We start from the raw sequence: 12,446 nt of genomic DNA, 5'->3' as shown, positions 1-12,446 counted from the left end.
CTTCATAGATGCGTACTCCGGTTATAATCAAATTCCAATGTATGGCCCCGATCAGGACCATACATCCTTCACCACCGATAGAGGATTATATTGTTATATAGGGATGCCATTCGGGTTAATCAACATGGGCGTGACTTACCAGCGGTTGGTGAACATGATGTTCAAAAATCAGATTGAAAGGACAATGGAAGTATATGTTGATGGCATGCTGGTCAAATCAAAGGAGGCAAATGACCATGTCAAGCATCTAATGGAGATATTTAACATCCTAAGGAGGTTTCGCATGAAGTTAACCCGCATGGAGAATCGTAATGTTGAATCGATTTATATCTAAATCATTCGACAGATGCAAGGAATTCAAGACGATTAAAGTGGAAGGGAAAGATTTTGTGTGGACACCGGAGTGTGAGGAAGTTTTCAGAAGGATCAAGGAACAACTAGGGAACCCTCCCATACTGTTGATACCATTGGATGGAGAGTCTCCGATTCTATACCTTGCAGTCTCGGAGTATTCAATGAGCGCAGTGCTGGTGAGAAAAGAGGATGCGCAACAGTCACCAGTATATTATGTGAGTACGCGACTGCACGATGTTGAGACTCGCTATACTAGCATGGAGAAGTTTGTCTATGCGTTGACCCTCGTATCGAGGAAGTTATGCCCGTATTTAAGCTCATAGAATTGAAGTTCGTACAACATATCCTCTGTGGCAAGTCCTTCACAAACCAGAATTATCGGGAAGGATGGCTGTGGAATTGGGGCAGTTTGACTTGGAATACATGCCTCGCACCGCAATCAAAGGACAAGCTCTAGTTGATTTACTATTGGAGTTTAATTCTGAAATTGATGATAAGGATCTGATAGCGTTACATCCTCCCATTCTTGAGGAAGTATTAGACTTATTTCTGAAAGAAGAGCTTTCACACCCGTGGTGGATTCTGCATGTGGATGGAGCAGTTAACAATGAAGGGGCAGGCGCGGGCATAGTGCTTGTATCTCCGGAAGGCCATCATCTGATGAGCGCGATTCACTTTAAGTTCTATGCTACAAACAATGATGCAGAGTATGAACCCCTTATTAATGGCCTGAAGATTGCTTTGGAAATGAGAGTGCGGAATCTAATTGCGAAAAGTGATTCAGAGTTGGTGGTAAACCAAGTAAATGGGGGATTTCAAGCTCGAGGACCGCGAACAGAATTATACTTGAGGTGCACGCAGCGGCTGACTAGAAAGTTCAAGAAGGTTAGACTGGAGTGTGTACCATGAGAAAGAACAGCAACGCGGATGCTCTGGCAAAAATGGGGTCCCAACAAGAAGCCATGTTGTTGAGATCTATACCCTTGGAAATTCAGGAGATTCCTAGTATACCAGAGGTAAAAGTGATGCAAGTAGATGAGGCTCCCAAGGAAATATGGATGATGCCTATCCTTGCCTACATTCACAAGGGAACACTCCCTGAGGATAAATTTAAAGCTCGATGACTCCACTACCAGGCTGCGAAATATGTGGTGTATGACGAAGTTTTGTATAAGGGAAGCTTCAATTAACCGCTGCTCAGATGTGTCGATAAGGAAGAGGGAAATTATATCCTAAGGGAGGTACATGAAGGAATTTATGGTAATCACTCAGGGGATAACTCATTGGCGATGAAGGTTTTACGCCAAGGTTATTATTCGCCTACGATGAATGAGGATGCTACGAACTTTGTTAGAGCATGTGATCGCTGCCAACATTTTGCAAATTACTCATTTATGCCAGAAACGCTTTTGACACCTATAGCGAGTCCATGGCCATTTTCCATGTGGGGAATTGATCTTATTGGAGAATTACCGAAAGCTAAAGGAGATGTCAAGTATGCAGTGGTCGCAGTCGATTACTTTACTAAGTGGGCCGAGGATATGTCGTTGACAACTATCACTGCAAAGAAAATCAAAGACTTTTTGTTCAACTCTATTGTGTGCAGATTTGAAATTCCTTACAAAGTTGTTTCTGACAACGGAAAGCAGTTTGTGAAGGGTTTCAAGCACATAAACGCAACGGAAACAATAATTAAAAACGTGGAAAACCAGAATTTTTGAAACCCACCGCAGGATCCATGCGAAAAACAGATATTTAATTCGTAGATCGGATTGTTTACCTTAAGAAGCTTAACAAATTGGTTGAATAATGGAGATCCAAAGATTGTTCAATCACCACGCATCCCGCTCTCGCGATCTACACTCTATCGATATCCACACGAATGCTTGAACTCAAGGATTGGATGTATACTAGCACAAATTCGTTTCTTCTTGCTCTCTCCATTTTATCTCTTGGTGGCTAGGGTTTTAGTAAAATTCTTGCATCCAAAATCAGCCACACAAGAGATATTATATCGAGAGTATAATAAGAATTATAACTCTTAACTAATTAGGAGTTATTATTAATTCAAAATTCACGTTTGTATAATAATTAAGTCACACTTAATTATTTAACAAATGAATTTCATAATTAATATTAGTAAATTCGAATATCAATATTTATCTAATTAATTAAGTCATACTTAATTAATATTATAATTAATTCAAATTACTTTAATATAATTTAAATCCAATTTAAATTAAATAATCCTTCAAGCATTCTTTGTGTGTGACCCTATAGGTTATTATTACATTGGCAATGAATTTTAAATATAAATTTAAAATCATAAATAATGAGCGGCATCTAGTAATACATCATTGCTACCCAAGTAATAATTATTGAATTGGTGAACGATTAAACTTTTCGTGAATAATGTACAATGTAATATAATCCCTTTAACCGCATATTATAGATTAAAATAGAGGCATATAATGTGTCATCCTCATCAATATTTAATCAAGGTTTCCTTGATCAATGAGTAGACTATCATATCAAATCAACATTTGAGCGTATCCACGCATTTCATAGTCTAACTCATACAAGAGGCCAATAATATCACTCCTAAAATTAGGAGGGTTAAATCCTTTCCAGATCATTCATATTTCTCATACGATTCATAATATACTCGAAATACACTTTTATCATTACCCGGTCAAAGGTAACTTTTAATGTAATCAAAGTACATTAATTCTCGTATAAAAATATAATGATGTCAAGTCTAAAGACCGTTACATCATTATCACAGTGAGAATTACTTATGAAACAATATACATGTAGAATCTCACATTGTGTCTGTCCAGCACCATGTACATATACATCTTCCTGTATTTTTGACTTTAGTATCACTATACCTATGATCAATGAGATGTGATCATCAGTCAACAAACACACCAGTCTTAATGCATTATTATTGTCTCTTAATAATACTTGACTAGGGACCTTTAGGAATATTGATATTATTATAATAATTTCATTTCTAAGTCACGTACTTAGAGATATAGAATTGCATATCATATTCCAAGGATATTTATTAATCTAATATTTACATCGCTGTAAATTAAGAATTAATAAATTATAAAGGGAATAATCGATAGAATATAAACATTAATAATCCTAATGTCTTAAACTAAAATATCATAGTGTTATCTCTAGGGCACAAACACTAATAATCTCCCACTTACACTAGAGCCAATCACCCATGTATCTAATACTCATGGAACTAGTATGACCATCGTGCTTCTGCTGCGATAAAGCCTTAGTTAGTGGGTCTGCAACACTATCATTACTATGCACTTTACATTTATATCTCCTTGATCATTAATCTCATTAATAAGGTGATATCTCTTAAGTATATGCCTAAACAGTCTCCTTGGCTGTTTCAAAAATATCAATATATTCAGATTCCATTATAGAATCATCAATGTTCTTGATGTGAACTATTCGAGCTAACATCACTTATATTTAGACAAAACACAAAACTGACATAAACACGTAATCATCCTTGTCTGTCCAAAAATTAGGTTCATAAACTAGCATCAGTGTAACCTTTTACAACTAGTTCCCTATCTTCTCCATATACCAAAAATAAATCTTTAGTCCACTTTAAGTACTTAAGAATATTCTTGAAAATTATTCAGTGACCCTCACCCGGATTAGAGTGGTATCTGCTCATCATGCTCAAAGCATACAAAACATCGGGATAAATACATATCATTGTACACATTATAGATCCAATTGCTAAAGTATATGGAACTTTCTCAAACGGCCCTAATCATCTAATAATTTATTGGGCAATTATCTTTTGAGATCACTATCCCATGAGACATCAAAACATATCCTTTCTTTGTCTCCTGCATCCTAAAATGATGTAATATTTTATCAATGTATGTACTCTGAGTAGGTCGATTAATCTTTTCAATCTATCTCTATAGATCTTGATCCCTAATATATAGGTAGCATTGCCTAAGTCTTTCACCGAGAAACTATTTATCAACCAAGTCTTAACAGCCTGTAGAGAAGGTATGTCATTCCTTATTTATTATATGTCATCTACATATAATACTAGGAATGTCACATGGCTCCCATTAACTTTCTTGTAAACGCATAGTTCATCTTCATTTTGAATAAAGCCAAACTCTTTGACCGTTTCATCAAAATGAATATTCATTCTCCTTGAGGCTTGCTTCAATCTATAAATAGATAGAAGCAACTTACAAAATATCTTAGCAAACTTTGGATCGACAAAACCCTCAGGTTGTATCATATATACATCATGTTCAAGGCTCCCATATAAGAAAGTGGTTTTGACATCCAATTGCCAAATCTCATAGTCAAAGTAACCAGCTATTGCTAGCAAAATCCCGATGGACTTGACCACAGTAACTAGTGAAAAAGTCTCATCATAGTCTATACCATGAATTTGTTTGAAACTTTTTGCCACTAGTCACGTCTTATAGGTCTGTACTTTATCATTTATGACAGTTTTCTTCTTGAAAACCCACTTACACCCTATAGGTTTTACCCCTTCGAGTGGATCAACTAAAGTTAGTACTTTATTTTGATACATGGATTCTATCTCAGATTTCATGGCCTGTAGCCATCTCTCGGAGTCTGGACTGTTCATAGCATCTTGCTAGGTGAGAGTCTTATCATTATCCGTAAGCATCACATCACCATATTGAGTCAAAAGAAATTCATAATTTTTCCCGGGCTTATGGCGAATACTACTAGATCTACGGACAACCTGTGTTTTCTGAACATGATTACTTTCAACATTTTGATGGACATCCTGATCTTATTCCAACTTTGGTTCAATGTTATCATGTGGTTCTCGATCTTCATCGAGATGTATTATCCTCCCACTAATTTTCTTAGAAAGTAATTCTCTCTCAAGAAATACAGCGGCCCGAGCAACAAACACTTTGTTCTCGGAAGAATTATAAAAACTATACTCTAGTCTCACTTGGGTATCCCACAAAATAACATCTATCTAATTTTGGTCCAAGCTTGTCAGAGGCTAAATATTTTACAAATGCTTCACATCCCCAAATTTTCGTAAATGATATGTTATGACATTTATCAATCCATATCTCATATGGAGTCTTTTGGACCGCTTTAGTCGGAATTTGGTTAAGTGTATATGCAGCCGTTTCTAGAGCATAACCCTAGAAACTGAATGGAAGATCCGCTTGACTCATCATCGATCACACTATGTCCAACAAGGTACGATTTCTCCTATCGAAAATCTATTCCATTGAGGTGTTTCAGAAGGAGTAAGTTGTGATACAATATCACACTCTTTCAAGAAACTCTTGAATTTGAGGCTTAAGTATTCTCCTCTATGATATGATCGTAAAACTTTTATACTTTTCCTTTGTTTGCTTTTCTACTTCGGCCTTATATTCTTTGAACATTTCAAAAGAATCGTATTTATTCTTCATAAGAACCACATATCCATATCTACTGAAATCATCAGTAAATGTTATGAAGTAGTATAAGCCACCCCTTGCCATCATACGCATTTGACCACATACATCATTATGCATAAGTCCTAATCGTTCGGTGGCCCTTTCACTTGATCAGGTAAAAGAAGCTTTAGTCATTTTTCCAATGAGACAAAGTTCGCATCTTCCATATGATTGAAAATCAAACTTATCCAAGTATCCATCTATATGTAACTCTAAAATGCGTTTCTCTTTATATGGCTTAACGACAATACTAGAGGTAATGTTTGATTTGAGTCATCTTAGAACATATAAATTGTTAACTATTTGTGCAACATTATAAGCCTTATCATTAAAATAGAATAAACAACTATATTTTATTTAATTAAAATGAAAACCTTTCTTGTCCTGACAGGAAATTAATTTAATGTATCCGTTAAAGGCAGGCACATAATAACAATTTATCAAGTTCTCAATCTCGCATTATGGGAAAAATTAGGTATCGAGTTCCTTTAACTATAGCAATAACTTTTGCTCCAATTCTAACCTGATACCTGAAGATTGACCATTGCCGGTCTTCTTCTTTAGATCTTCTAAACAAGCTCGACAATTTAACTTCCAATCATCCAGTTATTTACACAGACGTGGCAATCATCTCTTTTAGCAACACCACTATCAGGCTTCAAAAGCCCTTTGGGATTGGACTTTGGTTTGGCATCGAATAAGATCAAATCTTCACTTTTCCTGTTCATTTTCCTTTCCCATTTGCATTCCTTGTGTACACCATCAATATGGACGTAATTCATGCCTATACCGTGTTATTTTCAGCAGTTCTAAACATGTTTAACAACTCAGTGAGTGTTCTGTCTATCTCATTCCTTTTGTTATTAACAAACTAAAAATAGAAGTTGTTCAAAGGTCGTTTGATCAAATCAAGCTGAGTCTCTAGACTATTCTTGAATCCCAAAATATCAAGGTACATATACCTATCATCTTTACAACATGTGGTCCAACCGGATATCATTCTCCCATTAATGCAAAAGTATGGTGCCTTATTATTGTCAAATATTTCTAACGAGCCTTTGAAGGTGCCCAATCATATCATAAGCATCATTATGCTCTTGTTGCTTCTAAAGCTCAGCACTCATAATTACAAGCATGAGATATGAAAGATCAGTTGCATAATTAGTTTGCTTCTGGTAAGTATTTTGTTCAGCACATGTTTCATTCTCGGCTAGAAGAAATAAGTGAGGGGTTTGAGTGACATTCTTGAATCTGAGGACAATCCTCAAGTTCCCATGTCAATTGAGGAAATTATTTCATTTTAGCTTGTCCTTCTCAAGGACTATTACATAGAGAAGTTATTTGTGTTATTTGTCATTTGATATATATAATATTAAAGTGCATAAAATGACTTAGTCTACAGATGATCATTAAATTATGTTCAAGTGATTATTCATATATATATATGCATAATATATATCTCCCACTATTGTTATCAAATCAATAGCCCTAACTATTAATTCGGAAAAAATATCTTCTATATTCTTTCTAGTGAGCCCAGATCCATATTTCACCATGCGTTAGGTAAGCTTTGGGTTTTTTCCTAAAACATGATTATTTAGGTAGACAATATTTGTCAATTATATCAACTATATAACTCCTGGATAGCTTGGTGGAACAACATTTGTTCATATTTATCTAATAAATCTTGCCAAACTCTATGCCTCTAAGTTCACAATCCTATTGTGGTAACTTAGTTAAATCAAACCCAAAGGTCTAAAAAGTATCATATATTTCAACACGCCATCCCATGATATATGGGAGTACTTCGCTCTAGCAAACCCACTCCTTATCGATCTAGGGATTAATGCGTTGGACATATTGGAAGGAATCTGATCAACTTAATATTAACTTTAGGGTTTTGTTAATTTTAAAACGATCATGATCCCATCATAAAGAGATTCCCAATTTTTCCTGGAATAAAATACTTTAAATCAATATTCGTCAATGGTTTGATATTCAGGTAGTGAGGGAGTCACAACGGTCTCGCTTAATACCCACAACCTTACAAGTTCAAAGAACTCGCTTTTGACAAAATCGCCTCATGTCAGAAATAAAGAAAACTTGTATTTTATTTCATGTTTCATAAACACGAAAATCTCATAATCGTTTGTTCATTTTAAAATCTTGAGTCATTACAGATTTTATCTTGTTTAGCAAGCATGACATGAGTGTCGTATCTAATACATACATCCTTAATCTAATTAAGCATGCATCTTTATAAACTACTCTACACATATATTCATCATATGCACATATATATGTAAAGTACAATAAATAAACGTGGTTGTTTATGGCTTTATCCTATGTGATCTTCATCAAGCTAATGACAAAGGTCTAAGTCAATCTAAGGTGAAAAATGCATACAAGCTAACTATGACATGTCTTCTTTCTTGTATTGCTTCCTTGGATGGCCTCCATGTGGCATTACCCTTGATCTTCAAATATTCATGTCTTCATGTACATTACAAGAATGAAATACAAAAACTAATCTAATGAACTTACAAAAAGAACTCGAGTTACATTCGAGATTTAAAAATTACAAGATTAAATGACATGCAATCCGTATTTAAAAAAACCAAACCATTAACCTAAGGTCATAAGCCATAACCACCCACCATGCTCAATTAATACATAAGAACATGTTAAAACACATAATATGATCTTAACATATCATACCCATCATTATCTAATAAGAAAAACCAAATATGGAAAAAATCAGAAAATTCAAAATTAAATCTGATAATAGTAAATCGCAGATTACAGGGCCTAAACGATGTTAAACGCCTTACAGATAAGTCAATAGTAGCTTTGGCTATCTGTTTCATTCAGACACTTGATTCCATATGAAATAGCGTATTCATTCGCCAAAATCGGACACCAGCCCCAGATTTCAGCAAATCCGCTGTATCCGATTCAGAATCGTATCAAATACGATTCATATAATAAGAACAAACACAAAACATGTATATATCAGTATATATACAGATTATATAATCATCATATGATTATACAACTCTCATGAATATCATATATTCAAAACATATACATACATACGCATATATAAACATAACAACATGTAAAATATACAAAATCGCATACATAACAGTCATGGAATATTGTATACATGTTATCATCATAAAAACAGTAAACACATAAACGAATTAAACACTTTTCGCAAGTAGCCCTGATGCCATTGAAGGGTTTCGAGCACATAAACGCAACGGAAATAATAATTAAAAACGTGAAAAATCGGAATTTTCGAAATCCACTGCAGGATCCATGCGAAAAACAGATATTTAATTTGTAGATCAGATTGTTTACCTTAAGAAGCTTTACAAATTGGTTGAATAATGGAGATCCAAAGATTGTTCAATCACCACGCATCCCGCTCTCGCGATCTACGCTCTATCGGTATCCACACGAATGCTTGAACTCAAGGATTAGATGTGTACTAGCACAAATTCGTTTCTCCTTGCTCTCTCCATCTTCTCTCTTGGTGGCTAAGGTTTTAGTAAAAGTCTTGCACCCAAAATCAACCACACAAGAGATATTATATCAAGAGTATATTAAGAATTATAACTCTTAACTAATTAGGAGTTATTATTAATTCAAAATTCCTATTTGTATAATAATTAAGTCACACTTAATTATTTAACAAATGAATTTCATAATTAATATTAGTAAATTCAAATATCAATATTTATCTAATTAATTAAGTCATACTTAATTAATATTATAAATAATTCGAATTACTTTAATATAATTTAAATCCAATTTAAATTAAATAATCCTTCAAGCATTCTTTGTGTATGACCCTATAGGTTATTATTACATTGGCAACGAATTTTAAATCTACTTTAAAATCGTAAACAATGAGCGGCATCTAGTAATACATCATTGCTACCCAAGTAATAATAATTGAATCGGTGATCAATTAAACCTTTCGTGAATAATGTACAATGTAAATAATCCCTTTAACCACATATTATAGGTTAAACTAGAGGCATGTAATGTGTCATCCTCATCAATGTTTAATCCAAGTTTCCTTGATCAATGAGTAGACTATCATATCAAATCAACATTTGAGCGTCGCCACGCATTTCATAGTCTAGCTCACATAAGAGGCCAATAATATCACTCCTAAAATTAGGAGGTTTAAATACTTTCTAGATCATTCATATTTCTCATACAATTCATAATATACCTGAAATACACTATTATCATTACCTGATCAAAGGTAACTTTTAATGTAATCAAAGTACATTAATTCTCGTATAAAAATATAATGATTTCAAGTCTAAGGACCATTACATCATTATCACAATGAGAATTACTTATGACACAACATACATGTAGAATCTCACATTGGATTTGTCCAACACCATACACATATACATCTGCCTGTATTTTTTACTTTAGTATCACTATACCTATGATCAATGAGATGTGATCATCAATCAACAAACACACCAGTCTTAATGCATTATTATTGTCCCTTAATAATAATACTTGACTAGGGACCTTTAGGAATATTGATATTATTCTCATAATCTCATTTCTAAGTCACGTACTTAGAGATATAGAATTGTATATCATATTCCAAGGACATTTATTAATCTAATATTTGTATCGCAGTAAATTAAGAATTAATAAATTATAAAGGGAATAATCGATAGAACATAAACAATTTAGGGGTGTACACAACCCGACCAAACCGACCTAACCGATCTGAACTGACCCTATTTCGGCCGATCCAAACCGATTTTTTTCAACCCGATACATATTTGGGTTGAAAAAATGTCAACCGGATTTAATTGGGTTGGATATGGGTTTCGATATTTTTAAACCGATCCAATCCAACCCGATTAAAATATACTTACACGTTATTTTATTAATTTTATAACTGTGAATATGTTCAGGCCTAATAGATAAGCTCATTTATCTGTAGCTTATACCATCAGTCCTCCATGTTTAAAAAATATGTCATTATTTTCGTTTATCGAGTTCAATGTTTAAATAATGTTTAAAGACTAAGTATTGTGTTATCACTCTCTTTTGGATGTTTAAGCCAAATCTGACATGAATGATTTTAATATTTTGTTGAACTATTTTCAAGTATTTCAGACTTTGAGACTTTCTGCTTTATTTTATAATTATTAATATTAGTTTTGAATATTTACTAAACCGATCAAACCGATCCAAACCGAAGTATTACGAATTGGTTTGGATTACAAATTTAAACGGGTCGGTTTGGGTTGAAATTTCGAAAACCCGAATTAATTGGGTTGGGTCGCTAAATTCCCTCAACCCGCCCAACCCGATCCGTGTACACCCTAATAAACGTTAATAATCCTAATGTCTTAAACTAAAACATCATAGTGTTGTCTCTAGGGCACAAACACTAACAGTTTGATAGCAAGGAGTTGCGACAGCTATGTGAGGATTTGAAGATTTAGAAGGAATTCGCAACAATCTATCATCCTCAGAGCAATGGACAAACAAAGGATGTCAACAAGATAATAAAGCATACCCTCAAGACCAAGCTGGAGGAAAGCAAAGGAAATTGTCCTGAAGAACTCCAAAAACTGTTGTGGTCTTACAACACAACTCCAAGGTCTACTACGGGGGAATCTCCATTTATGCTCACTTACGGGTACGAGGCTATGGTTCCCGTAGAAGTTGGTTCGGGATCTTTTCGCAGAGATCGTTACCCGGAGGAAGATGCAGAAATCAACCAGAGACTTCACTTGGATCTTTTGGAAGAAACAAGGGAGAATTCCCAGTTAAGGCTCGCGGCATATCAACAGCGTGCCGCAAGGTACTACAACAAGAAAGTAAAGGAACATCTGCTAAAGGTAGGAGATCTGGTGCTTAGGAAGGTGATGCCAAACTCAAAGAATCCCCAGCATGGAGTTTTTGGAGCTAATTGGGAAGGACCATACAAAATAAAGGCAATCTTGTGGAAGGGGACATACCACCTTGAAGACTTGGAAGGAAAGCTTATTCCGCGAGCATGGAATGCGGAGCACCTCCGAAAGTATTATCATCAAGGCACGACTGTGGCCCCTTACATATTATTTATATTTTCAGTTGATTTAAGTAGGGTTGTGCTCGAATTGGAGACTAGAAGCAATAAAATTCCTCCTAGCCTGCGGGGTAGTGCATGTACTATCTTACCTTAGAACTAGTTCAAGGATCATGTTTTCAAATAAATTCCCCACAGAGCATAGTAGCCATGAGACCGGTGCACTTTGGACACTGGAGCGTATTATTAATAAAGAATTTGGAAATTTATTCAAAATTTGTCAATTATTGTTTGATTGATTTTATTGTAAGACAGAGTGTTCAAAAAATATATGAGGCATTCTAGAAACAGAGTTATGTGATGATAACTTGCATGAAAAGCATGAGGACGTGCCCTCATATTCCTCATGATGTTGATGATAGTTTATGACTCTTGAATTAAATTAGTAAGGTAGATGCCTCCTGAAATGAGGACGCGCCCTTACCGTATAACCCTTAGCTTATAGTATCAAGGGGTTA

General features: G+C 34.7%; 2 protein-coding genes across 2 annotated transcripts; both read left to right on the top strand.

Annotated features, from left to right (window-relative positions):
• The first annotated feature begins 741 nt into the window (after positions 1-741).
• On the top strand, positions 742-1,263 carry LOC141679402 (uncharacterized). The gene has a single exon (XM_074485903.1). It carries the CDS (start codon positions 742-744, stop codon positions 1,261-1,263), a length of 522 nt encoding a protein of 173 aa, XP_074342004.1.
• Positions 1,264-1,643: 380 nt separating this feature from the next.
• On the top strand, positions 1,644-11,997 carry LOC141679401 (uncharacterized). Its single transcript, XM_074485902.1, has 3 exons — positions 1,644-2,002; positions 11,518-11,940; positions 11,994-11,997. Exons 1-3 carry the CDS (start codon positions 1,644-1,646, stop codon positions 11,995-11,997), a joined length of 786 nt encoding a protein of 261 aa, XP_074342003.1.
• Positions 11,998-12,446: the final 449 nt, after the last annotated feature.

The sequence above is a fragment of the Apium graveolens genome, chromosome 8 (assembly GCF_009905375.1).
Source record: "Apium graveolens cultivar Ventura chromosome 8, ASM990537v1, whole genome shotgun sequence".
Taxonomy (NCBI): Eukaryota; Viridiplantae; Streptophyta; class Magnoliopsida; order Apiales; family Apiaceae; genus Apium; species Apium graveolens.
The sequence above is the reverse complement of the archived record's forward strand: the minus strand, read 5'-3'. Positions and strand labels throughout refer to the sequence as shown.

Bases quoted from the DNA above. Each gene is read 5' to 3' on its own strand.
- LOC141679401 (XM_074485902.1), top strand. From the start codon at position 1,644: ATGAAGGTTTTACGCCAAGGTTATTATTCGCCTACGATGAATGAGGAT. The intron at 2,003-11,517 runs GTTTGTGAAGGG...CACAACTCCAAG, and splicing joins GTTTCTGACAACGGAAAGCA to GTCTACTACGGGGGAATCTC.
- LOC141679402 (XM_074485903.1), top strand. From the start codon at position 742: ATGGCTGTGGAATTGGGGCAGTTTGACTTGGAATACATGCCTCGCACC.